The 26,041-nt window shown below is 41.2% G+C and overlaps 1 protein-coding gene across 1 annotated transcript in view; it reads left to right on the top strand.

Annotated features, from left to right (window-relative positions):
* The window catches only part of LPGAT1 (lysophosphatidylglycerol acyltransferase 1), a 75,566-nt gene extending 57,181 nt beyond the window's left edge, over positions 1-18,385 (top strand). Inside the window, exons 6-8 of the mRNA XM_056853828.1 lie at positions 6,633-6,759; positions 14,074-14,180; positions 17,711-18,385. Coding sequence (XP_056709806.1) covers positions 6,633-6,759; positions 14,074-14,180; positions 17,711-17,862 — 386 coding nt within the window. The 3' untranslated portion in view covers positions 17,863-18,385. The remainder of the gene's footprint in view (positions 1-6,632; positions 6,760-14,073; positions 14,181-17,710) is intronic.
* The last annotated feature ends 7,656 nt before the right edge of the window (positions 18,386-26,041 follow it).

Raw genomic sequence — 26,041 nt, forward strand, 5'->3', positions numbered from 1 at the left:
GAGAGGGAGGAGATTTCCTGTCTATTCAGTCCTATCAAATTATTGGACGGGGGGGGGGATACTTGGGCGGGGGAGGTTTGACACCACATCCTGAGAGATCTCGAGGTGCGGTGTTATTTCCAAACCTATTGACTCCCGGATGTATATGTAGCCATAGAACATGGGGAAATAGCCCTTGCATACCCAGAGTCTAAAATGCCAGAAACAGCATATCAGGCCCAGAGCCTGCCAGTTTCCTATACAGAAATTAAAGGGGGGAAATGGTGTCACAAAATGAGACAACTAGATGTCCTATTTCTTTCAGTGAGTGAGGTAGGGCTACTTCCTGGTCCCCTAAGACCATTTCCAGATCCCACCCACATTAGAATGGTCAGTGCTTGTGAGATTGTTATCAAACATCTCAGAACAGTTGAACAGGTTTCCCAAATAATATCAAACACCTCAGATAAGTCAAGCCGAGTTAATTTGATAGGAGATGGATTATTTAATTAATGTTGCAGTCCTATCTCATGTAAAGTTAACATTGTCTCAGAATATGCTCTGGGGATGTAATGTTTGAGCCCCTACAACCCCCACAAAGGTAGGAAATGGAAAAGAAATACCGCAGCTTCCAAGCCAGACAGTAAGGTAGGTTTCACTTCAGATCTGCCTCCACCACCAGAGACAACATGTCTCCTGTCTCTAGTGCCACAATTTCTTCAAACGCTAGGATTCTGTTTGCAATGCATTGATTATTATTGCTGAACACTTGGTTTGCTCACATATGGCCAAATGCTTTTACATTTACATCTTCCTCCTTGCTCCCTCCCTGCCCACTCTTTAGTTAATAAAGTTAACCTTATGTAGGACAATAGAGTAGTGAACACCCCGGAAGATAAAGATAGAATTCAGCGAGATATTAACACACTGGAAAAGTGGGTGGATGTGAATAAGATGCAATTCAACAAGAATAAGTGCAGAGTTCTACAACTGGGTAACAAAAATGACCAGCACACATACTAGACTGGGGATACACCTCTGGGTACCAGTGTGTGTGAACAAGATTTTGGGGTACGGGCTGACTGTATGCTAATTATGAGCAGTCAGTGTGATGCAGTGCCAAAAAAGGTCTTGGGGCGTATCAACAGAGGCATAACATCCAAATTGCAAGATGTCATAGTCCTGCTGTTCACAGCGTTGGTCAGGCTGCACTTGGAGTACTGTGTGCAGTTCTGGAGGCCTCACTTCAAAAAATTATGTGGACAGAATGGAGAAGAGGAGAGTGACGGGGATGATCAGGGGCCTGGAGACCTTCGAGGAAAGGCTGAAGGACTTGGGAATCTTTATTCTGGAGAAGAGGAGGTTGGGGGGGGGCATGATTGCTCTCTTTAAGTATTTGAAAGGCTGTCACTTAGAGGAGGGTAGGGAGCTGTTCCTGTTGGCAGCAGAGGATAGGACTCACAATAATGGGTATAAATTACAGGCGGAAACGTACCAGCTGGACATTAGGAAAAATTTTTTACAGTGAGAGTAGTTCAACAGTGGAATTGGCTACCTAGGGCGGTGGTGAGCTCCCCTTCATTGGCAGTCTTCAAGCAATGGCTGGATGAACACTTGTCAGGGATTCTTTAGGCTGGTCATGCATTGAGCAGGAGGTTGGACTTAGATGGTCTGTATAGCCCCTTCTGACTCTATTATCTATGAATTGTCTCTTTCTTCGAGAACATCATGCCAAACCTGGATCCCTGTATAGAAAGTCTTACTCAGGGTTTGAACCTGGGGCTTTGCACACAAGGCATGAGGTAACTGGTGGAGTGATTGCAGGTCTTTCCATTGTTTCTTTAGCTGGGGAAGTAAAGCTGCACAATGTGGCTGTGGGAATGCAGATATACATGTGTGTGAATGTGGATATACATGTGCTTCTGTTTTTCCTTCCTTCTACAACCCCCCCCCCCCCGGCAGGGAGAGAAATTGGTCAGATGAGGGGCAGACATGGGATAGATATAACTGGGAACTCTATATCTGTTGATTTTTGCAGTGCAGTCTCCCATTCCTTTTAGAGAGCAATTGGGGGCTGTGCTCTTGTACCGATTCCCTCCTCAGCTCCTTGTTTTAAATTTGCAAAGTGGATTGTTTTAAATTTGCAAAGTGGAGAGATAATTTGAGATACTTCTGTTGTGTTGTACTGTGCAGTATTGCCTGAGCAGAGGTTGTTTTGGATAGCTATTTCCTGTAAGGGTACTCTCTAATATGGGGTCTCTGACTCTTGAAGCGCTTGAATATAATCAAGATATTTAAAAAGGTAATTACAGAAAAGTGTGGCAACTAGGATGACTGGAGAAGAGAAAAATGCAGTCCCTGGAGAGAACAATTTGAAAAGTTGGTCTGTCTTTCTGTCTACAGAGCCCAGTGAACCTTTTGGTAATTGGGCACCTGCTAACAAGGAGGCCTGGAAGCCTTTTTATAGAAAATATCAAAATAGCTCGGCTGCTGGAGATATCTGTGGTTGTACAAGATAAACCAGGAATTGTAAGCTTTCCTTATAAGCGCTCTGGGCTGTGTATTTACATTATCCCTATTGGTAGCAATCTCAATGCAGTTCTACTCTAGATCAACAAGCAGAGCAGTACATAAGGCTTGGTTAGCTTTCTTGGATCCTGGCTGTGCTGTTAGCAGAGCTGAATATTCTTTTGAGAGAGAGAGAGAGACTGTAGACAGAGACAGAAATATCTCATTTGCATAAGCCTAGAGGCATCATGCGTTGCTTATATTTGAACAGGTGCCTATATACAAAAGAAGAAAACCCTTTGTCTAATAGTGTGCTTCAGTTCCAATTAACATCAATGACTATTTCAAAATTGCCTGTGGTGGTATTAGTTTAGGCTGCAAGTTACGGCATATCTCCTCCAAATAGCCCTTTCCCCTGTTTCTGTCCTGCTTCTTGCTACTCTGCTCCCTTTACCTGGGACATGAAACCTCCATACCTCATAACACTTCCTTTCTCATAACACTGATCTTGCAAAGCCTAAAGATGCCATCCTTGTGGCATGGTATGGGAACCAAACTGTGGGAAGCCATTTATGTGAACCTGTTCCTGCATTGGTGGAGCTGGTTTTTAACCCTGATGGCTGTGTCATAGTCAAAATCACTACAAATAGTTTAGGGAGTTCTGTGTAAAGAAGCTTCTCACACAGTTTGAGATTATTTTCAAAAGGCTTTCTCATAAGGTACAAGACCTTGCAGCAATCATGCTGTTGGCTGGCATGAGACTTGGGCCTCGGGAGTAGAACCAAAGTAGAATTTGTTGCTTATGTGTGTTGTGTTTATGAGTTAACATGATTATATGTTTATATATTCATTGAGGCAACAAGCTCTTGTTCAGCACGACATCCAAGCCTAGTTTGGGTTAAAGCAGGTAATAATCTGTGCTGAAGTAGAAGAATGTGGTGGTCTTGTACTTAGTTCAGGTATTAAGAGCAGTTTTGGTACTGTATATTAGTTTATTCGTTAATTTAGTTTTATGTACCAAGAAATGTGTGTGTCTTGTATTTTATTGCACTTATGGCAGAGAAGCACCTGACACTTGCTGAGTTGATACAGGTTGAGCATCCCTTATGTGGACTGCTTGGGACCAGAAGTGGTCCGTATTTCGGATCTTTCTGTATTTTGGAATATTTTGGAGTTTTTGCATATACATAATGAGATATCTTGGGGATGGGACCCAAGTCTAAACATGAAATTCATTTATGTTTCATATATACTTTATACACATAGCCTGAATTTAATTTTTAAACAATATTTTTAATAATTTTGTGTACATTGAACCATCAGTGGCACTGCTGAGGGCTTGTGAGTAATGCCTGTATGCTGGCTCAAAAGGTCCTATCTGGATATCGGATGTCCAGATAAGGGATACTCAACCTGTATTATGAAACCAGAATGTTCATGAACATTCAGATTTTTCAGGCAACAAAATTGATAGTGGACCTAGAAGAAAGGGCTATATTTTCTACATTTCTATATATCTGTTTATATTTCATATATCTATGTATATATTTTCCTGTTCATTTCCACTAGACAGCCAGTTCTTTCACTACAACTTTATAGTATGTATATATTATAATAGCTTATATGATATGATATATCTTATATATATTATAATCTGCTGAAGTATGCTTGTACTTATGAAAGCTCATACCATTGTAAGAGTATAATTTGGATCAAGTGTCATTTGAAGCTTGTAGCTGGTATCAAGCTATATGTTTTTGGCTCAAGCTAAACCTTAACTTGTATGGATTAACTCCTTTAATTATTTTGGATATCTACTACTCAGGTTGGGTAGATGGTTGTGAATAAAATACAGCTTCTCAGCTTCTCCTCTTCCCCTTAGCAATATGCCATCTTGGGTTCTCAGGAGCAATATGCCATCTTGGGTTCTCAGGAGCTAAAGAAACTCTTAAATAACGGATCTGGGATGCAGCTCTTCTGGCTGATAGAGCTCGGGCACACCTATATCCGTCGGTAGGGAATCACAGCCAAATTTTAGTGCCAGTGAACTACCTTAATGCTTTAGAATTCCCCAGATATCACAGAGTTTTCACCCTAGCCCTTTTTAATTGCCTTCCCTAAGCGCTACTGGAAGGGAAATACTTGCATATCCCCTATTCTCACTGTCTATGTTCCTGCCAATTGAACACAATCGAAACAGTGGAACATGTGTTATTATATTGTCTACTTAATGACATTTGTTCCACATACCTCACCCCTACTGTATCTGAGTTCTCAGGAAGACCTGGAAAATTCTACACATATCTCCTCCTTGCAGACCGTTCCAATGACACCACTAAAGTGGTCAAACTCTGTGTGAAGACTTTGTCCATAAGAAAGCAGATATTCCAAACGTTTTAATAACTTTTATGTATAATTAAGCATAATAAGGTTATGCATTTTGATCCCTATAGTAATTTATATTAGTATGTAAATTGTACTGTTAAGCTGATGCTGACTGCTCTTTTGATCACAGTAAATATTGATTGATTGAATTTGGAAAGCATAAAGTATACATAAAGCACAGCTGAAATAAATGAAATCAGCCCTTAGCTATGTACTTAAATTTAAATAAAATGAGTGGAATTTAGGCATACTGTGTTCTTTTTTTCTGGATTTTCCTGGATTTCCCCCATTTACTTCTAAGCTCTCAGGGTACTTTTGTTATCATAAACTTTATTTGATATTCGGTCTTCTGGGCAGTCCCGCATTGGGGCTGTGCATGCGCAAGCTAACCATCAGGATTTTCTTCAGCTTTTCTTTAGCCTTCTTGAGGGGGAGCCCCTCCCCTTCGGAACCCACTAATGGTCGTTTTCCTGCTCCTGGTCACAGGCTCCAAGGGGAAGAGCTCTCCTCTTTATGTTGTTTATATTGTTTGAGGCAACTTATGACTTGGCCACTGCACATATTCATCATCCGCCTTTCTCACTGAGGCTCAAGGTGGATTACAAAATTTGGTAATTCAGCAGGAACAGTATAAGACATGTATTAATAGTCTGTAAAATGCCACAGGGATTTTTGACGGATAGTACTTCACGTATGCCAGGACCAACCCTGGCATTGGAAATCCAGAGGCCACCAAGTACCATGTTTATCCAAAAGGGAGACAACCCTGAATGTAAGACCACCTTGTTAAAAAGTTATACTCAAAAGGTTTTTATTACTGTAAACAACTTTGACTTGTATGCAAATTTAAGATCCCCTCCTTTTTTTTCTTGATGGCACATGCAGGGGGGAAACCTCATCTTCCTTTCAGGTAAATAGGGTACCTGAAGGCTTCAGAATATATCAGCCTTCTCAGCTGCCCAGGGAGAAAGCACTGTGACAGGGCATAGCACTTGGTTAAACATTTAAGCATTGAGTTAAATATTTGCCTTAATAGCATCAAGCTTACTTAAAAGAGTGCCAGATAGTTAATGGTGACCCTTCAATATTTTTTTCAACATTATAACAACTTTATATACTTCATTATTAAAGCATTCTAAAGTTGCATATCAGAACAATTCTGGTAACATTCATGGCCAAATAAACATATGAAATATAAATAGTGCCTCGTATAGAACTTTAGATAAATATTTAATTAATAAAGCTTTTTGCATAAGCAGCAGCTAATTTACCTTTGATTATGCTTACGAAAGGTCTAGGGGAGGCACTCTTCATAGATAGATAGATAGATAGATAGATAGATAGATAGATAGATAGATAGATAGATAGATAGATAGATAGAATCAATTTTAGGGAGTAAGAAGGGGAATATTTTGTTAACCAGAAATTGCATTACATTTTTTTCTTGTATGTGTGGAAGTCTGATCAAGTTTAATTATTGATGCGGGTGGCCATTTGGAGTTTAAGGGGTGTACTTTGTTCATATTCCAGTTTGAGAAACGATAATTCTGAATGTCAACTAGTATACTTTGATATTTTGCATTATTGTGGTATTTCTATGTCTCAGTGATGTACGTATTAAATGCATTGGCAGAAAGGTAGTACGTAAATGCATGAGTTAGAATTCATGAAGTATAGCACTGAAGCAGAAGTATGGTGCACGTGATTTGAAAATCTTAATTTTTCTGTTCCCCCCCCCTTTGTGTGATCCCTTTTGTTAGAAAGCAAATCAAAAGGTCTTCAGTGGGTGATAGATACAACCATTGCGTATCCCAAAGCTGAACCTCTAGACATTCAGACCTGGATTCTGGGTTACAGGCGACCATCAATTACCCATGTACATTACAGGTAGGAGATATACATTGTTAGTAGCTAATGTTAAATCGAGACTGCAAAATGTTTACATTTCGGAATATAGAATCATAGAGTTGGAAGGGACCACCAGGGTCATCTAATCCAACCCCCTGCACAATGCAGGAAATTAACAACTACCTCCCCCCCACATCCCCAGTGACCCCAACCCTCGCCCCACAATGCAGGATCCCACAATCAAAGCACACCCGACAGATGGCCATCCAGCCTCTGCTTAAAGCCCTCCAAAGGCGGGGACTCCACCACCCTCCGAGGCAAAGCATTCCACCATCGAACAGCCCTCACTGTCAGAAAGTTCTTCCTATTGTTTAGCTGGAATCGCTTTTCTCTTAGTTTAAATCCGTTACTCCGTGTCCTAGTCTCTGGAGCACAGAGAACAAGCTAGTTCCTTCATCAACATGACGTCCCTTCAAATATTTAAACATGGCTATCATGTCTCTCCTCAACCTTTTATTCTCCAAACTAAACAAACCCAACTCCCTAAGTCTCTCCTCATAGGTCATGGATTCCAGACCTCTGGCCATTCTGGTCACCCTCCTCTGGACACGCTCCAACTTGTCAACATCCTTCTTAAATTGTGGAGCCCAAAACTGGACACAGTATTCCAAGTGAGGTCTGACCAATGCAGAATACAGTGGTAGTATTACTTCCCTTGATCTAGACACAATACTCCTATTGGTGCAGCCCAGAATTGCATTGGCCTTCTTAGCCGCCATATCACACTGTTGACTCATGTTCAGTTTGTGGTCCACTAAGACTCCCAGATCTCTTCCACATGTACTGTTGTCAAGCCAACTATCTCCCATCCTGTACCTGTGCCTTATGTTGTTTCTGCCTAGGTGAAGTACCTTACACTTCTCCCTATTGAAATCCATTTTATTACTTATGGCCCAGGTCCAGTCTATCAAGGTCATTCTGAACTCTGACCCTATCCTCCGGGGTATTAACTCCTCCTCCTAACTTGGTGTCATCTGCAAATTTGATTAGCATGCTCTCTATTCCATCATCCAAGTCATTTATAAAAATATTAAATAGTACCGGTCCCAGGACAGACCCCTGTGGTACCCTACTAGCCACTCCTCTCCAGGATGAAGTTGTGCCATTAATGAGCACCCTTTGGGTTCGGTTGGTCAACCAATTACCAATCTACCTAACAGTAGCAGTGTCCAGCCCACATTTTACTAACTTTGTTTCAAGAAGATCATGGGGAACTTTATCAAAGGCTTTACTGAAATCAAGGTACACTGAAATCAAGGTACAAGACACAAGATGTTTGAAATACAATCTTTAGAGTACTTTACGCTTCAGAGGTGTTAACTTGGTGGTTAACGTGGTGTAGTGGTTAAGAGCAGCGGACTCTAATCTGGAGAACCAGGTTTGATTCCCTGCTCCTCGACGTGAGTGGCGGACTCTAATCTGGTGAACCAGGTTTGATTCCCCACTCTACATGAAGCCTGCTGGGTGACCTTGGGCTAGTCACAGTTCTCTCAGAACACTCTAGCCCCACCTACCTCACAAGGTGTCTGTTGTGGGGAGCAGAAGGGAAGGCAATTGTAAGCTGCGTTGAGATTCCTTAAAAATTGAGAAAAGCAGGGTATAAAAACCAACTGTTCTTCTTGAGCAAGCAAGTAATTTTCAGCCTTCAAGAGGCGATAAAATGTTTGCTGGAGAAATACCGTATATACTCGTGTATAAGCCGACCCGCGTATAAGCCGAGGTGCCTAATTTCACCCCAAAAATGGGGAAAAATTAGGCACCTGCGTATAAGCTGAGGGTCGGCTTATACAACCCCCGGGTCGCCCTCCCGCCCGGCCTCCCAGGCCCTCCAGACCCACCCCTAGGGGGGGAAGGGGAAGAGCCCCTGAACCCCCTACTTACTGGGAGAGGCGGTGATCAGCTGGCAGCGGCGGCCCCCCCCCCGGCGCGCAGGAGGCCGCGCAGGCCACTCCTGGCCCGGGGAAGCGCGCTGGAGGCGGCGGTGGCCCCCCCCCGGCATGCAGGCTGCTGCTGCAGGCCACTCCTGGGCCGGGGAAGCTTGCAGGAGGCGGTGGGGGCCCCCCCTTCGCGCGTGCAGGAGGCCTTGCAGGCCGCTCCTGGGCCGGGGAAGCGTGCTGGAGGCGGCGGAGGGCCCCCCCCGGCATGCAGGCCGCTCCTGGGCTGGAGAACCGTGCTGGAGGCGGCGGCGCCCCCCCCCCCCCGGTGCGCAGACCGCTCCTGGGCCGGGGAAGCGCGCTGGAGGAGGCGGCAGCGCCCCCCCCCCGGCGCGCAGGCCGCTCCTGCAGTCCGCTCCTGGGCCGGGGAAGCGTGCTGGAGGAGGCGGCAGCGCCCCCCCCCCGGCGGCGGTAAGTTCCCCCACTCCCTCCACCTACCGTATTGACCCGCGTATAAGCCGAGTTGGGATTTTTCAACCCTTTTTTGGGGCTGAAAAACTCGGCTTATACGCGAGTATATACGGTATACATCTTCTCTTGCTGTTAGGGCCACAGTGATCTGAAGTTCTGTTTAGTGTGGTTATTGTGCGCTAGTCACAAACACTTAGAAGATGCTACATATGACATCTGTGATGTCATGTTGTGACCATAACCCTGCACAGCTTGCAAAGGAGAATTTGGCTCTGGAAGCAGGCATTGGTTAATGGTGAAATCTAAAAAAAAGGCTTTTGTCAGCTTCCCTTCTAGCAGCTTTGACTTGAGTCTTTGCTCTGGGCCTTCTGCCGGATTTGCTGCCGTGGAGAAAATAATGAACTTGTTTGTACTTTCAAATGCCTTTGAGGGTCTCAAGTTTTCAGGCTGCTACTCTTCTCGTGCACTGGTGCACACACTATCCAACATCTGATGAACGAAGGTGAGGAGGGGCTGCAACAAGGCTTTGCCTCTTGTCATAAAGCTTCTCTTTGCTCTCCCCACCCCCCCAAAAAACATGATCCATTTACACCACACTGTCAAGCCAGTATGCTCTTCATAGGCTTTGCCTTTAATCCAGCCCCATAAGTGATACATACATGACAGCAGCGACAAAGCTCATGAATTAACATTAGTTGATACTGATACAATAGTAGTTCTGTTCCTTTGGCCATAATATGTCATCTTGCAGCCAGAACGACAGGAGGTGTAGAATATGCAATGTCGTTTGTTCATAATTCAGATCTTTAAAGTGTATGAGATGCAGTTCAGCAAAGGTTGGTCACAGCTGGACATCTGTTGGGGTGACTGAAGATTTATATTGTGAACAGCTATTCCATTGATTTCAGTAGGGCTTATGTCCAGCCATTGAAAAAACACTTTTGCATGACCAGGCTCCACATCACAATGGCAGTGCATGTAAAGGTTTCATCTAAATTGAATGCCTTGATGTTCTCTACCTTGAGGACCCTATTTGGGTAGAAAGGCAGCAAGAACATTTTAAAAATAAATAAATGAAGCTTTTTACTCAGAATGTGTTATGTTGTTTCCTAGATTGGGTGACGTAGGGGAGTGGAACTCCATCCAGAATGGGTGACACTTTAAGTCCCGGGTGAGACCTTCTGCTCACCAGTAGCACTTCTACCTCGTCAGGATTAAACTTCAGTTTATTAGCCCGCATCCACTCTATTATGCAAGAAAAGCTTAGAAGGACTGAGTGTGAAGATTTGGATAAATATTTTAGAGCTGCGGGGCTGCTTTAGAAGCACCCTCACTGTGCTCATTCCAAACATACCTTTCCACAGTTAACCTTTGACAGAAAGGAAGGTGTGTCAATTTAGAGGAGGGTGACAATCTGGATCTCAACCTTCCACAGGCCATCCATGACCTTTCCAACCTACTGCCTCCTTCCAGCTTTCCTTCCCCAATCTTGCGCTCTCCCTCCTTTGTGCCTACTGGGGTGCTGCTATGGCAGCATCCCAAATACCTGGGAAATGTGGTGTTCTAAGGGCCAACTGTGGCCATCGAGAACTGTAGTATTACAGGGAGCAAGGGAGGCCTCCTTGTGCAGCAATCGTGGCCAATAGGTGAATATGTGGGAGGACCTCTCCATCTTTGCCCGCAATCCAAGCCAGATTAGAGTTGAGCATAAAAACTGCTTTCATGTTTCAAAATCAGGAAATTAGGGACTTGGGTTTCTGTGCTATTTCATAATCCTGTTCAAATGCCTCCCAGGTTCCCCTTGAGAATCTGTGTTGTATAAAACATTGCAAACTCAGCTGCAGCTTGTTCTGTTACCTGAAACCTTTTCAGCCTGATGAATTATAGTTTAAATAGCACAGCGAAGTCCGCTAAAGGCAATGAAAGCATAGCAGCATGAGAAGGACAAATTAAAGGTGCAGTGGCCGGCAGAATCCTATTATGAAAGATTTTTGCTTCAGACTGTCTTTTAGAGGCCAAATTCAGCTAGTCATTTCATGCCTTTAACTGGAAGGCCAATGCACAACAGTGTTACATAAGAGAAGCCAAGAGGCACTTACATTAGAGAGTTCAGTAATGAGAGTGGAGAGCAGTTACTTTCTTGACCTTTCAATGTCTTCCAGGCTTACTGAGGATAAAATGTAATAGCAGGGCTGAAAAATGGAGACAGCGATGATGGGAATGTTAGTTGGTTTGTGGAAAGGGTTGTTTAATGAATAAATGACTTAAATCCACTATTTACTGTTTTTGACGTGGGTAGAAAGTTCGTATTGGACAGCTTCACTGTCCTTTGGGAGCATAGATTAAATACATTAGCTTTTGTAATTTGGCAGCAAAAAATGCACATGTAACTAGCTGTCCTATTATAACACATGCAGAGACACATTCCCTTTTGTTGTTTACGGAAGTGTTCCACAGTAGGTAAAGAGAGTAATCCTATTATTTGCTGAATTGAATCCATCTGCCACAGGACTCAATGCTACAGCAACAGAGAGAGAAAAGATGCTGATCCTTCTTCTTGAAACATGAGAGGAATGAGTGGTGAGGATTTGGAGCTGTGGTGCTTTAGGGCAAATAGGCAAGATTCTGGAAGGTCCACGATGCAATTCCAACATTTCAGTTACTAAATAGTATCTGAAGGGAATCTTAATTCAGATTAAGTCCAAGGAATAGATGGTTTAACTCTTTCTGCTAACACTGTTTCTTCCACCTCAAGTGTCCTTCCAGAGCTACTGCTTACGTATTTCGAGAACATACAGCTTCTTGGCATGTTTTCCACAGTGAGGCAACCAGCCCCTCAGGGCAGCCATTTGAGGTCAGGAAAAGGCATAAGGGAAAGAATTCATCACCACTGCTATCTTGTTTGTGCTAGTTAAAAAATAAGGAAAAAAATGAGGGAACATGTTGTATGAGCACCTGTATTTTACCCCAGTGGAGCTACAAGCTGTTTTGGAGGGCAACTTTTCCAATATAAAAACAGGCAGGCATGGGAGGAATATTAAGATAACCCTCCTTTTCTCCACATCTCACTGTTCTTCCCCTCAGACAGCAGCCCCAGTGCCTAGAGTGGAGGGGGGTCAGCGAAGAAAAAGTCAGATGTAGTTGGAGGCATTGTCCCTGAAAAACTACTTTGCCTCCAAGACTAACAGATCAGATATTAAGGACTACCTGTAAATCTGGAGACTGAGTTAATTTTTTTTAACTGCAGTGAATTGTTCAGAAGTGTATCATAATTACAGATAATGACAGCATACATAATTAGCCTCATGTCATGTATCTAGTTCTCAACTTGGCCCCATCATGCAAACCAAAACTCCAGAAAATGCAGCCACCCAGGGATTGGGCTAAATGCTTTTAGAAACCTAGGGAACCCCCAGGTTTGCAGAAAACTAACAGTATGTGCATAGACATTGTAAGGGGAGGAAACATATCCTTCAAACTATCTCAAGCTTCTTTTTCTAATCAGAATCCGTTTCTGAAAGATAAATACCTTCTGCTTGAACCCACGATGCCTTCATGGTAACTTGTTTCATAACTTGGTGTACGTGTTTCCCAATGTAGACCAGTTCCTTCATGTGTTCCAGGGGATGGAGGAATCTGAAGTAGGCAAGAGGAATCTGCACTATACAGAAACAGCAGTTAGCAAAATTTTAGATAGTTCAATGTAGTTTTTAGAAAGTATTTTGAAGACATTTTGGAAGGCAACATGTTTTTAAAACTTGCATTGAAAAGCACTTTGTTCATCCTAAAAGAGAAAATCTCCCCCAAATTTCTGGGTTTTTTTTCCATTGGAAAAATTGAGAGGCCTTATGGGGAAAAACGTGTTGTCTCCCAATTTTTCCAGAGGTTTTTAAAAGGACTTTGTAGTCCTGCTGTGGAGATATAATCACAGATCTTTCAGCATCTCATTTAGTTTGCTTGTTTTATTTATTTGCTTTGTTTATTTCCTGCCTTTTCCCCCAATGGGGACACAAAGCAGCTTACATTGTTCTCTCCTCTGTTTTATCCTAACAATTCTGTGAGGTAGATTGGTGTGTGACTGGCTCAAGGTCACCCAGCAATCTTCCATGGTAGAGTGGGGATTGGAAACTGAGCCTCCCAGATCTTAGTCTGATAGTATCTACTACAGCTTGTCTCTTTTTGAACACAATGTTTGGTGGATAATACATGTAGATCTGGAGAACCAGACTAGAGTCTCATATCCTGATTTCTTACACATAGTGCATACAGTTCATACTTAAAAGTATCATGCCCTAATGTTTAAGTAATAATACTTTTATTTACAGCCATTGGCCAGCATACACAATTCAATACATCTGATGTTTAAGTAGCTTTCTTGAACATTGCGCACTGTGTAGGCCTCTGTAAAAATTAAGTACTGAGATCAGCAAAATGCAGCCAGGAAGTCAAAGTAGTTCAGGTTGTTCTAGTTCAAGAAGAGGTTTGTTTTAGTTTTGAGTTCAAGTTTAGTTTGACACCAAACCCGAATTGAAAATCAGATGGAACTTTTTAAATTTTTCCTCAGTGGAAGCAGACCATGAAACGTTATTTGAAGGCCCAGCCTAAATCAGTCTTACTCCCTGCATGCAGCATGGTACACTGGAAGGATTTAGCTCCTTCCATTGTTTACTGTTATAATCAAGCCTTGTGACAAAACAGATGGAACTGAAGAATCTTCCCCACCAATTTATCATTTTTAACACTGCCTGAGAGTAATGCATACGAGTCTTTGGAAAATAGAGTAAACAAACACTGGAATGTACACCAGCTCCTATTCCAAGACTTCCAAGTGGAAGGAGTCTTTGCAGACTCACATTAAGACAGGGAAAGTAATAATAATAATAATAATCAAGAAAGGGAAGCTAATTTCATAGGCCTAATTATTTGTTTGACCTTTATTTTAAAACAGGATTTTTCCAATTAAAGATGTACCTGTGGAGCCTGAAGCCCTCACTGTTTGGTTATATCAACGTTTCATTGAAAAGGAGGATCTCTTGTCACACTTTTACAAAACAGGTGAAACATTCTTTTTAAATCTTCAGTGCTTTGGAAGCACGTTTCCATTTAATGTTTCCGCAATTTATAACTCTTTATGCAAGGTTGAGCCGTGTCTGTAATAGACAAGGATGAGGAGGGACTTCATTAAGCCCTATCCTCTCTAAAGTGGGATCCAACAAATAACATTTAAAAATCTATTCCGAGCGAGTGGGGATGAACTGGCTACGTAAGTCAAATGTACACTCAAATCTAGTCAATGAAAGTTAATAAACATAAGAACATGAGAAAGGCCATGCTAGATCAGACCAAGGCCCATCGAGTCCCGCAGTCCATTCACACAGTGGCCAATCAGGTGCCTCTATGAAGCCCACAAACAAGACAACTGCAGCAGCATTATCCTGCCTGTGTTCCGCAGCACCTAATATAATAGGCATGCTCCTCTGATACTAGAGAGAATAGAGAGTTCAGGGAGAAAGTGTCCTACAGAACTCAAATTAATCAAGAATAGTATAGAGACCAACACTGGTTCAGCAGAACTAGCCAATATATGTGAAGGGCCAGGGAGTCACAGGTCTAGCCATGATACTCAATACCCAGATCTTTCTTTTCTGCAGCTCTCACTCCTCCCCCTCCAATTGGTAACTTGGGTGATAAAGGTGTCTGCAAAATGTTTCTACGTGCCACGCCTCTGTAAAGCTACAGCACGCTCTGCTGGGAAAAGAAAACAGCCCTTTAAAGTGCCAAATTTGGGGGGGGATGGGATATAGCTCTGCTATTTTAAAGGCAGAGCTTAGCTTTGCTCTTCTCTCCATAGTGGCAGCAGGTATAGTGCTCATATGGGTGCTCCACCTGCAGCTTACCCACACTTCCCCTTTTGGACTGGATAAGATAAAGTTTTCCTTTGATGCAATTTAAAGGTGACCACCTCAGGAAGCTCACAAGTTGTACTCAGAATGAAATGATGTCATGTGGACACTCCCATTTAAATCAAGTGTTTCCTGAGTTCCATGCAAGGGGAAAATCCCCATGTGGAAGCTGCCTGTCATTCTGTCCCTAACCTAGGTTGTATCAGATACAACCTAGGTTGTATCAGAGTCTAGTTCCAAACAGTATGGGTCAGAATCAGAAAAGATAAATGGAGGACTTGTCATTAACTGGGGGTCTGGTAAACCTCCCTCCCCCCCTTTTTCTGCTGTTATTATGACTTGAGAGGGGGCTTGTCTGTATCGGCCCTCTTGGTGAGTACTGTATTTAATGTCATCTGATGTTTTAGGTTGGAGAATTATAGCTTTAAATGGAGAATTATAGTTTTAAAAATGTTTAGGATTATTATGATTTGTATATTGATTGTAATGTGGTCACTTGCCCTGAGCCTGGCATTGGCCGGGGGGAGGGCAAGTCAGAAATTGAAATAATAAAATAAGTTACTGTTATCACCAATCACAAACTGAAAATAATATATGATTGGTAGTAACTGAGCACGAGCTAAAGCAAAGGAAAATTTCCCAGCAATCGGAGCACTTGAAAAAATGCATGTGACTTTAGCCTAATTCCTGGCAATTTTTGTTTCTGAGAAGCTGTTTTTAACAGTTTCCAGATCACACTGTGCAGGCCTAACAGATTTAGCCCTTATTCTGTTAGCAGGTAAAGTGGTTAGCTTTTCTGAACAACAGAGAAATCTGATGTCATCTGCTGTTGACACTTTCTGTACAAATAATTAGCTTTACCTAATTACTACACATACCACTTACGAGGTATTTTATGTAAGTGTGCCAACCATTCGTGCATAGTCATATGCCTATAATGTGTATGCGTATGATTTCATTTGGCATTTGCCTACGAAAGGGATTATGCGTCTCTCTTAATTAAGCTAACTCTGATGGCTGAATGTAAGGTGAGACAGACTTTATTGTGCATTTGGTTCTCATAAATGTCTCTTTTCCAGTAGAGACAGAAGGACCTTCTAGATCCTTTGGAATTGCCCTCCCTTTGCAGGAGGAGGCAGGACTAGCTTGCAAGTATAGTCTCTTTCACTGGCAGAGTGCTCCTTCTCCCAGACTAGCCCTGCTTCATGCCGAGGAAGCATTGTTTAGATTGCATTCCTTAAGCTTCACCACTAACTAGCTTGAAGCTTAGGAAACTTTTTTTTGCCTTTTCTTTTTCCTTGGTGGCCATGTATCCTCTTCTTTTCTTCTTCCCCCAATCAACAGATTATAGTCAGATCTCCATTTGGGCTGGGCAGGCAGGTGCAGAGCAAATGAAGTGCAGGCAAATCAGCTGCTTCAGAAACACAAGAAGTGGTTCTGATCATCAAGCTAACCAGGGAACCACAGTGAGAAACCAGGCTAACTGAAATGAAGGCTCTAGTTTGGGCTATGTGCCTCTTTCTCACTGGGCATAGGAAGAGAAGGTGGCCGGACGGTACCCATAGCAGTAATCCTGTCCATATTTGATAGAGAAATATTTGAAGTGTGTGCACAACCATGCCCATTATTAACACAGAGCTCTGCCCTTCTGCTTAGCCGCAACCCCTAAAGCCCCTAAGATTTCGGTGACTCATACAGACTTCCTGTATCCTCACCTGGATGGTATACCAGTCAAGTCTCAGATGAGGGAGTATGGCAGCATTGGTGTACAGGCTACTCGAAAGTCTGTGGGAAACCAGGAAAAGAGCTCTCTGTTCTGGTGAAGCAGTTAGATCATCTTGGAGTTTGTTCAGACACCGAACTGCATCACATGTCCCTCTAGGGAAGCAGAAGATCGTCAAACTAACCAGGGAAATTGGATTGTCAAGTCATGCAGATCTGGCGACACTGGCACAACCGCTAGGGATAAAGGTGTCATGACCAGGAGGTGGTCCAGTGGGCACACTGCTTCACAGAACCTTTTCAGATCCTTCTCCTCTTCCAGGGGGAGATAACAGCCAAAGACCCAAGCTGAGCAGGTCTTCTAAGATGAAACTTGAGCAGAGCTGGTGGGGTGCATGAAAGCTGTAGTACTGAACCTAGCAACCCCCCTACCAGGATAACCACCGTGACAGATGCAAGTATCCTGGCTGTGGGGGCACACATGCAGGAACAAGTGGCCCATGCCATATGGTTATATAGATTTTTGAAAAGACTAGCCTTCATAAAACCCTTCACAAGATGCTGCTTTCCCAGGTGCAACCTAAATTGGTTTCTGACATCATTACCTGACCAGTATGTCACCCACATAAGGATATAGGAAGACTTGGATGAGTCACTATAGTTAATCCTAACCAAGTTCCTTGCTGAACTAGGGTTTGTTAATTAATTTTAGATTCTGGTAAAGTAGGGAACTTTGACAAACTTTTGGTTCAGTCAGTTTTGGTGTAAAGCAAAAAATTCATTCTAGGGAGAGGAGGGGTTGTGGGATTAATCCCATGATCAGCTCTGGATCTTGTAACCACCATTAAAAAGAGTTAATCTAATGTCTATGCCACCACGAACCCTTGTTACAGCTATGATAAAGGTATACTCGGTGAGCTTGAATGTGCAACTGACAAGTGTGACTACTTTTCTTTTCAGGAGCATTCCCACCACTGCCGGGACAGACAGAAGCTGTGTCCCGAGCAATGAACCTTAGCAATCTGTGGCTAGTTGTCATACAGTCCCTTGCGTTTTTGTCAGGTGGTATGTGGTACTGCATTCTTCAGTATTTTTATCGATGCCTATTTTAAAAGGGACCTGAGGACACAATGAGGAACCAGGTACTTTTACAGAGCGCATCATGTTATGTGTCCAAATGTGAATGTACTAGGAAGGAACATACTGGATGGACTTTCTCCCCTTCTTTGGGGGATTTTAAACTTCGCTAGAAGTGAGAATCAGTAACATAGCGACCTAATGATGTATTTTAAGAACTGTCCATATTTTTAAATGGTGTGTGTTGTCCCCCCCCTCCACACACACCCATCAACAAATTCGGCATTTGAACAGGAGACACAGTTATACAACCACCATGGGTGAACATCTGCAGCAAGAATGCTTTCACCACAGGTATTGTCCAGCATTGTAGTTAAAACTTGGAGTCTTCAGCAACTTTCTCTTCAGTAGTCTGTACTGCAAGTCTTGTGATAGAGATCCCTCATCTGCACAAACTCAAATTGTATTGTGATTAATCATTCTGGATCAGTTTAACCTATTCTGCAAACCTGATTATGGAACTGTGACTGCCCCATGTTACCTGTTTAGTAACAGCATTTTTTTTTTTTTTGGAAAACAATATCTAAGTGAGATCTTGTATCGATAACATAGAAAAGGAAAACTGTGCTGCACAAAGGCATTGCAGTGTCATGAAGTATTGAAAAAATTGTGCATACCTCATAGAGCCGTTTATTTCTGCCCTCTTTTTTATGACTTAAAATCTCTTGCGAGTATCCCTGTTGTAAGGGTACTTCAAGAATGGCACATTACTTTATCTATTTTCCATTTTGGTTTTAGAATGCATTTCATAAATTGATCATCATTTTTGCAGAATGGCACTTTTGAAAATGCAATACAGTGAAGGAAATGCACATAGCTTGACAGAAATTTAGTTGTCGATCCTAACAGGTTGGGTTCTTGAGAGCTGTTAAGAGGTCTGTGGGTTTTCAATGCTAAAGTGTATGAGTTGCCACTCTCTAGCCAAAGTGGTAAGGTTTTTTAAACCTTCAAGAGGCCTTTATTTCCATTTGACACAATAGCACTAGAAACATCCATGAGAGGGTTTACATACATAAATGCCAAGCACCTCAATACTTTTCTAATAGGAAAAAGAAAAGGAAGTTAGCATAGTTCCAAAACAGTATGTTTAGTCACTGGGGTAAAATAATAGGAAGATATTTTGATATCTAGAGCTATGGTGAAAATTACCTTTGGAGGGCATTACTAAGTCTGCCACTTTGTTTAAAAATTTTGCTGTCATAGAAAGGGAATTCAGCTGAAGAGGCAGACGTAGCATTAAAACAGGGTTTCTGTTGATAATGTTACAGTTCATAATGGTCTTGGAGAAAAGCCTTTCTGTGTGTTAACTATCAGACTCGGAATGTTTGGCATTATGTCTCTATGACTACATAAAGATATATAAAAGAAATCATTCCTAGAACAGTTACTAATTTATACATACAGACCTGTAGAGTGAACTTTAATGACAGAATATTGTCTTTTATGGACTGTATTATTTCTAAGAGCCAAGCCAAGCCAACAGTAGTTGTCTGTGCTGAGTTTGCAGTATATATTCTCTTGTTTTTCCCCCCAAAATCACATGAGAAACAGTTTTGGTGAGTAGTATATAAAATAAAAATATAAAACCACAGCATCATATTTTCTGTTGTTTGAAGTGGGGAGGAGGGGCAATCAAAAGACATAAACTTCCCCTAATTATGTGTGTGAAATATTACTTAGTTAAATATGCCAAATATTGATGTTTACTCATGAAATTCCATTACAGCATGGATTATAGCAATGGTGCATTCTAGAAGATAAAGTAATATACTGCAGTGATAAGTATGATACCGTCATGGATGAAACTCAGAAAGCAGCATTAATGCCTAGCATTTAACCTTGAACATAGAATACAGGTTATTAAATGAAGGGTTTTTTTGTCACATGGACAACTAAATATCAGCATAAGAATAAAACCCTTTTTGAGCAAGATATTTCCTGCAAAAGGAAGCTATTTGGAGGGGTCAAATTTTTAATTATCAGAGTTTTAACGATGTTTGCCTCGTTCAACTATGGCTAAAGCACTTCAGTTTGCCACATTGCAGGAAATTGCAGGAGTTTATTCCCATCTCTTGATCTACATGGCTATAAATCAGAGTTCCACTCTGGGAGACATTAATCACAGACCAGGATGCAAAGCATCAGCTGTTGTAACTGCCCTACTTTGGGAAGAACAAAGTTGTTCTAAAAAGGAAGGCATGTTTCTAAAAATGAATAGTACATGCCTAAAAGTGAATAGTACCTGCATTGTACTGGTTTTTCTGAATGAACACCAGTCACCTGCAAGAACACAGGTTCTTCCCCCCTCCCACTCCTCAGCTTATTTTTAACAGGTATTGTTCCCAATGGCCTGGGACAATACTGTAAATACTGAGTTGCTGGCTAATGAAATGAAAGTGGATGGCCATATAAGCTCAACATAACCAGGCATCCTACTTAAATTTGCTCCTTTCCGTGTGGCAGAATTTCACTGTTTAAGGCACTGATGGCATTTGAATAGAGAGACTATTTCCCTGATCCCAGTTGCATTGTGTGAAGGTATGTCCTGTTCCTTTTGTGAAACTCTCTGCCAAGTAGCATGTTTGGATATATGCAGCAGTTGATTGATTTTATTTTTTTTACTGTCTATACTGGAAAATGTGAAGAACTTAGGCGTCTGCTTTATAAGTGAATCAGGATATTGCTATTAAGAATTCTTAAATAAAATGCACCCTTTCATCCTGAACTTGGACTACTATCTTCAGATTACCTACTTATTCCACAATAGCCCCTCTGAATTCAGCAGGACCAATCCAAAGTGAGTTTATCTTAGGACAACATAATTATAAAAAAGAAAGGTAAATAAATATATGTATATATTATATACATATTTATATATATACACACACACACATATATATATTAAGTCCTGCAATGATACTCTAGGCTGGCCTAGACTGTTTCAAGCATAGCTGTTTATTTGTTAACACCCAGAATGTCTGTAAATTAATGTTGAGCTAGGTGGATTGGCAAGCAATTGGCAAATACCAGTTCAGTCCCCTAAGACAAAGCTTCTTAAACTGTAGTCGCGACCCCTTATGGGGTTACGTGACCCAAATGGTATCGCGTAACTGAATGTGGGGGTTGCAAAAAATTTGGCAACAGTAAAAGGTTTCTGAACGTATTTTATATACCTATATACCCAGGGTAGCGTAAAAATTTCTCAGGTGAGAAGGGGTCACAAGTGGAAAAAGTTTAAGAAGCCCTGCCCTAAGAGGTGGGTGTTATGCTAAATCTGGTTTCCTGCCAGTCATTATGGTGATGTGAAGAGGGTGCAGCTTGACACCCTTCCATCATTTGCATCATTGAATCCCACATATGCAATATCATAGTCACTTAAGCCAGATGAGCCCCTCCCTGTTCCATGATTGCAACTGTTAACCAAGGTTAGAATCCATGCTTTGCTGTCAGTGTGCATTGAAAGGAGCTTCACCTTGATTGGAAATACTCAAAAAGCAATAAGAGGTTCCTAATTAATATTCACTTACTTTGAGTATGCTCCCTTATGTTCCCTCTGAATGCATACAGTATGGTGCCCATTCCTATCATGCTCCTGCCCGCCAAACCTCGACATCCCAAAACAGAGTCAGTAGCTTGATTTGCATGGGATCATCATGCAAAACCTCTTCTGATATAATTCACTCGTTATGACCCACCAACACAGAGAAGCATGTTTCAGCAGCCTCACCGTGGAAAGTTGTAATGATACAACTGGTCTTGGGATACCTGAGTACTGTGGGTTTCTTTGGCAAAACCCTGGCTAGTGAATGGGATAAACCATTTTGCTGTAATCTGTCCACATTTTCTGTTATAACAGTTAATTTGGATAATAATGCGCCCAGTAAAACATAATTTTTATCAAATTTTAATGGTCACATTTTAGTTTTCAGTAATGTGGAATGATGTGTACAAAACAAAGGCTGAAAATTACTGTAGAAGAAATTGGCTGTAAAGTCTGTAGAATTGCTTCTTTCCTGATGTGTGTGTTGGAAATTCAGTTGCATTTGTCTTTTTATAGTGTTGCAATTTTATGTCAGTGTCATAACTAGATAATGTAAAGCATCAACTAGAGGAGACTTTTAAAAAATATTTTACGAGTCATTTATTAACAGGAAACCATCAAGGTCTTAACAGTTTAGATTTACTGCCATTCAACAATGTGTGCCATTCACACACAGTTTTTATCCTCCTCCCTGAACTGACAATCTCTTTTCTACAGGTTATTGTGTGTAACTGTACAATCTGTAATTTATTCGTGGAAGCATTTCCTCTTACGGTTTTAAATCTTACTTAAAGAGTTTTGTGGGATTCAGGGGGCTAGATCATTCTCTTGTTTGGAATCCATCAAAATAACTTCTGATTGGTTAGTCCCTGGTTGAGTCAGACTTGACCTTTCTTTACTTTCTTAGTCAACAATTGATGACTTGTAGCTGAATGTATGAACTGCCTCTATTGAAAATCTTCATGTTTTTGAGATAACTTTTACTTTAATTGCTTTAGAATCAAATGCATATCAAGCGGTAAACATGCATGTGCAAACAGGGCCAGTTTAAACACAATTATGCCCCTCCCAAAGACCCCGTACCAAATTCTGTTGCTGCACAGCCTCCAGTAATTGTATTGGGAGCTTCCCCATATTCCCCCATTGGAATGTCATTGGCGCACCAGCAGTCTTTGTGCCCAAAAGCTGGGGTTTTTTTATTGCTGTGCAGCGAATTGCTTCACTGTCGTACAATGATAACAATAAGCATACTTGAACAACTTGGGTGTGACAGCAGTTAGGCTTCATGGGCTGGATCCCACCACCTTTTGCACTGATGAGAAAAGGGTATGCTGAGGATCATGGGACATAGATGGACCAAAGCTATGTGGGACTGGGGACTGTAGTAAGGAGGGGAATTACTTGAGATTGAAGTGGAAAAGCTGATTGGATTGAACCTCATGAATTGCTCCCTGATAACTTGTTGCACATTTGGGACCAAAAATAAGTGGCACCTTAAAAGACTCACAGCGCTGACTACAGCATAAACTTCTATGAGTCTGACCTCACTGCTTCGGGCAAAGTAGGTCTGACTCATTAAAGATTAGGCTGGGATAAATTTTGTGGCATCTTAAAAGTGCCTCTGGATTTAGGCTTTATTTTGCTGAAACAAAGTATAATGAATATTCTTCTGGAATAATTTTTTGGGACCAAAGTTAGTGAAAATTTGGAATTTTCAAAATGCAGGTTACCGCAGGGGAATGGTATTGAGAGAGATGTTTGGTGGGCTGTTGTTTTTGTTTGTTTTGTTTTTTGTTTCCTTTTTGGTTGCCAAAACCAGAGATAGTGAAGGACGCTTATACTTAAAGTGCTGTATGGAAATTAAAGAGCCATATAAAAGAAACTGTGTGTGAAATGGCATTTTTTTTGCCAAAGTATGCATTTGAACGTATAGGGGTAAATTGAAAAGGGAAACTAAAACTCAGTTTACAAAGTCGTCAAATTATCATAATCAGTTTTTAATTCCTTTATTTCTATTGCATAAAACGTATGGATTACTTGTTCCTCAAAATTCCTAAAGCATGGCTGTTTAAAGAGGGGGAAAGTCTATGCACTCTATTGCTACACTTTTTGAATTTAATACTCTTCTCCCCACTCTGTTGTATATCTGTATTATATCTTTTCCCCCCTTTGTGCCACATATGATCAGAATGAATGCACAACGTTATAGTGTGAGTTTGTTAAAGGGCTGGTCACATTTGGATTTATGTTTGAATTGATTTCACTCCTTAGTTTTTTTCTCATTAAATTCATTAAACTATCAATGTGCTTTTTATAGCTAGATACAGATACCAAAAGATGGTTTTTTTCCTCAGAGCAGACAAATAGATGGCATTCTTGATTTTGTTGTTGTTGTGTATGAAGAAAACTCCCCCCCCTCCATGTTTTGTATGTTATAATAGTTTAAATGGATGTTTGACAAGAAAGGGGAAAATTGCACCCACTTCATTTTCTTACCATGCAACCTCAAATCACTGGTCAGGCTGAAAGTTTGTATATGATGTATTAACAGTACGATAGAATAAATAGATCTTTTTATCGCTCTCAGGATTATCACAGAGATTCATCTTTCTGTGCAAGACAGGACTGGATTTGAACTAAGAAATACTGGTGTGTAAGGCAGGGAAGATGCTTCTGCCATTTTAACTCAGATTTGTTTTTAAGGCATTGATCTTGCGTTAGTTTTTGCAAAGATCTAGAATACAATATAAAACTATAAACCTTTCAAGTTTGCTTGATGGACAATCCAGACTTCTAAAATAATTTTCCATGTAGAAAAGTTGGACTTCAGGTCCTTTCCTATGAAGAATGATACCATTATGTTTTATTGTGTAATTACGCAGCCACCTAAATTTAAGGAGTGTTTTGCTTTTTAAAGAGTGATGTTGTGTCATTCAGTTAGGCTCCCTCAACTAAGGCCCAGTTCAGATGAACACCATTCTATTTCCAGAGGAGAGCATTGGTCTTGCTAGGTATGTGAGCCAGTGGGATTTGCGTGAAGGCACTGTTGAAGAGAACAATCTCCATGTGGGGGCCACATACATGACTACAGCTGTGTGACTCTTCTTTTGAAGTTTCACAATTGTGCAATTCGGATTTGTCGTGTAAGCAGTTCCTATTTGGGTACGTCAGATCCCACGAACAGTGCCTGAATGCTACCAGGCACAAATACGGTAGCAATCCTGCACATTATCAAGATAAGCTTGCATGGGAGCCACCATTACTCTGAACCCCTAGTCGACGGTTGTTTGTCCCTTTTTAACAAGTGACTGTAATTTGGTACATGGAAACAAATGGAACTCGTAGGAGCAGACCGAAGCACCTTGCACAGTCTAGAGAAGCTGTGCAACGGTTAACGTCTACCTCTTTGTTTCACTTCCAGATTTTGTTTGGGTTTGGATCTATGTGTTTGTGCTAATAATGAAAAGTGTTATTTGTAAAAAAATAAATAAAAAAAATAAAAAAGGTTTTTAAAAATAAAAAGGACAGGAAGAACCTGAAAGCTGAAGCTTAAAAGCACCAAAAGATCCAGTGCTGACCAGCCCTGTTCTGCACATATTTGACAAAAGCCATTGTTTTTAATTCTTAATATAAACAATGTTTGTTTGTAAAGTTCCTTCCTGCTGGAAAAAATATGTATTTTTAAAAGAAAAAAAATCCCTCTTGGCTATAAAGAATGTCAGCTGTATGAGCAGGTGCGACCATATCATAACATGCTGATCAGATATAAATCAATAAAATTTATACCTCTCAGGTCTCTGATAATCTTTGCACTTGGTCTTTCGGATAATTTGTTAGTGTGAGTGTGAATTCTGAAAAATGCAAAGAAGCTCAGCTGATGCAGCAACAAATTGAAATTACTTGAACGACTTACACAATGAAGGTATAAAACAGTAACTTCGATATGAAATTTATTTACTGAACCTTGGCCCAGAAACAAACACCAAGGCCTCTTCCAAATTGCACCAAAGAGTATGCTAAAATCCAGCTTGAGAGGTATGGGTAACTTACCTGACTTAGTTGCAATCTACATACATTGCATAGTATTTCTTTGTAAGTGGTGATTGGAGACCCATTAGCCTCTAGCTAAGAACATCAGAAAAGGAGTGGTTAGCACCACTGACATATGGGAATGCTTAATCCTTGTTAAGGTATCCTGGTTGACTGACTGAATGCCAGGAAATATTGTTTATTTTATTTATATCTTGCCTTTTTCCACTCTAGAACTCAAGGTGATGTATAAGGTTCCCCGGTTTCCCTTCTAGGTACTGACCAGAACAAGCTGGTGAACTTGTGCAAGGTTGCTGGATCATGCACCCAATCATACTCTAGGCCTAGACTTAAGTGTTGGAACTAACGAAAAGGGAAGAACAAAAAACTTAAGTGTTGTTGTACTTTCCCCTTCACCCAGCTTCTGTTAAAAAAAAAAAAAGCAAAGCAAAAGCAAAGGGGCATACAAGAGCCATGGCAAGTAACTTATTTCTGTCACATATGATTTCTGATCCCATAATGTTGGCTTGCCCATTGCTCCCTGTGCGTATCAAAAACACAAAAAGTGGCATGACTTCTTCTAT

Source organism: Euleptes europaea, chromosome 7, assembly GCF_029931775.1.
Source record: "Euleptes europaea isolate rEulEur1 chromosome 7, rEulEur1.hap1, whole genome shotgun sequence".
Classification (NCBI taxonomy): Eukaryota; Metazoa; Chordata; class Lepidosauria; order Squamata; family Sphaerodactylidae; genus Euleptes; species Euleptes europaea.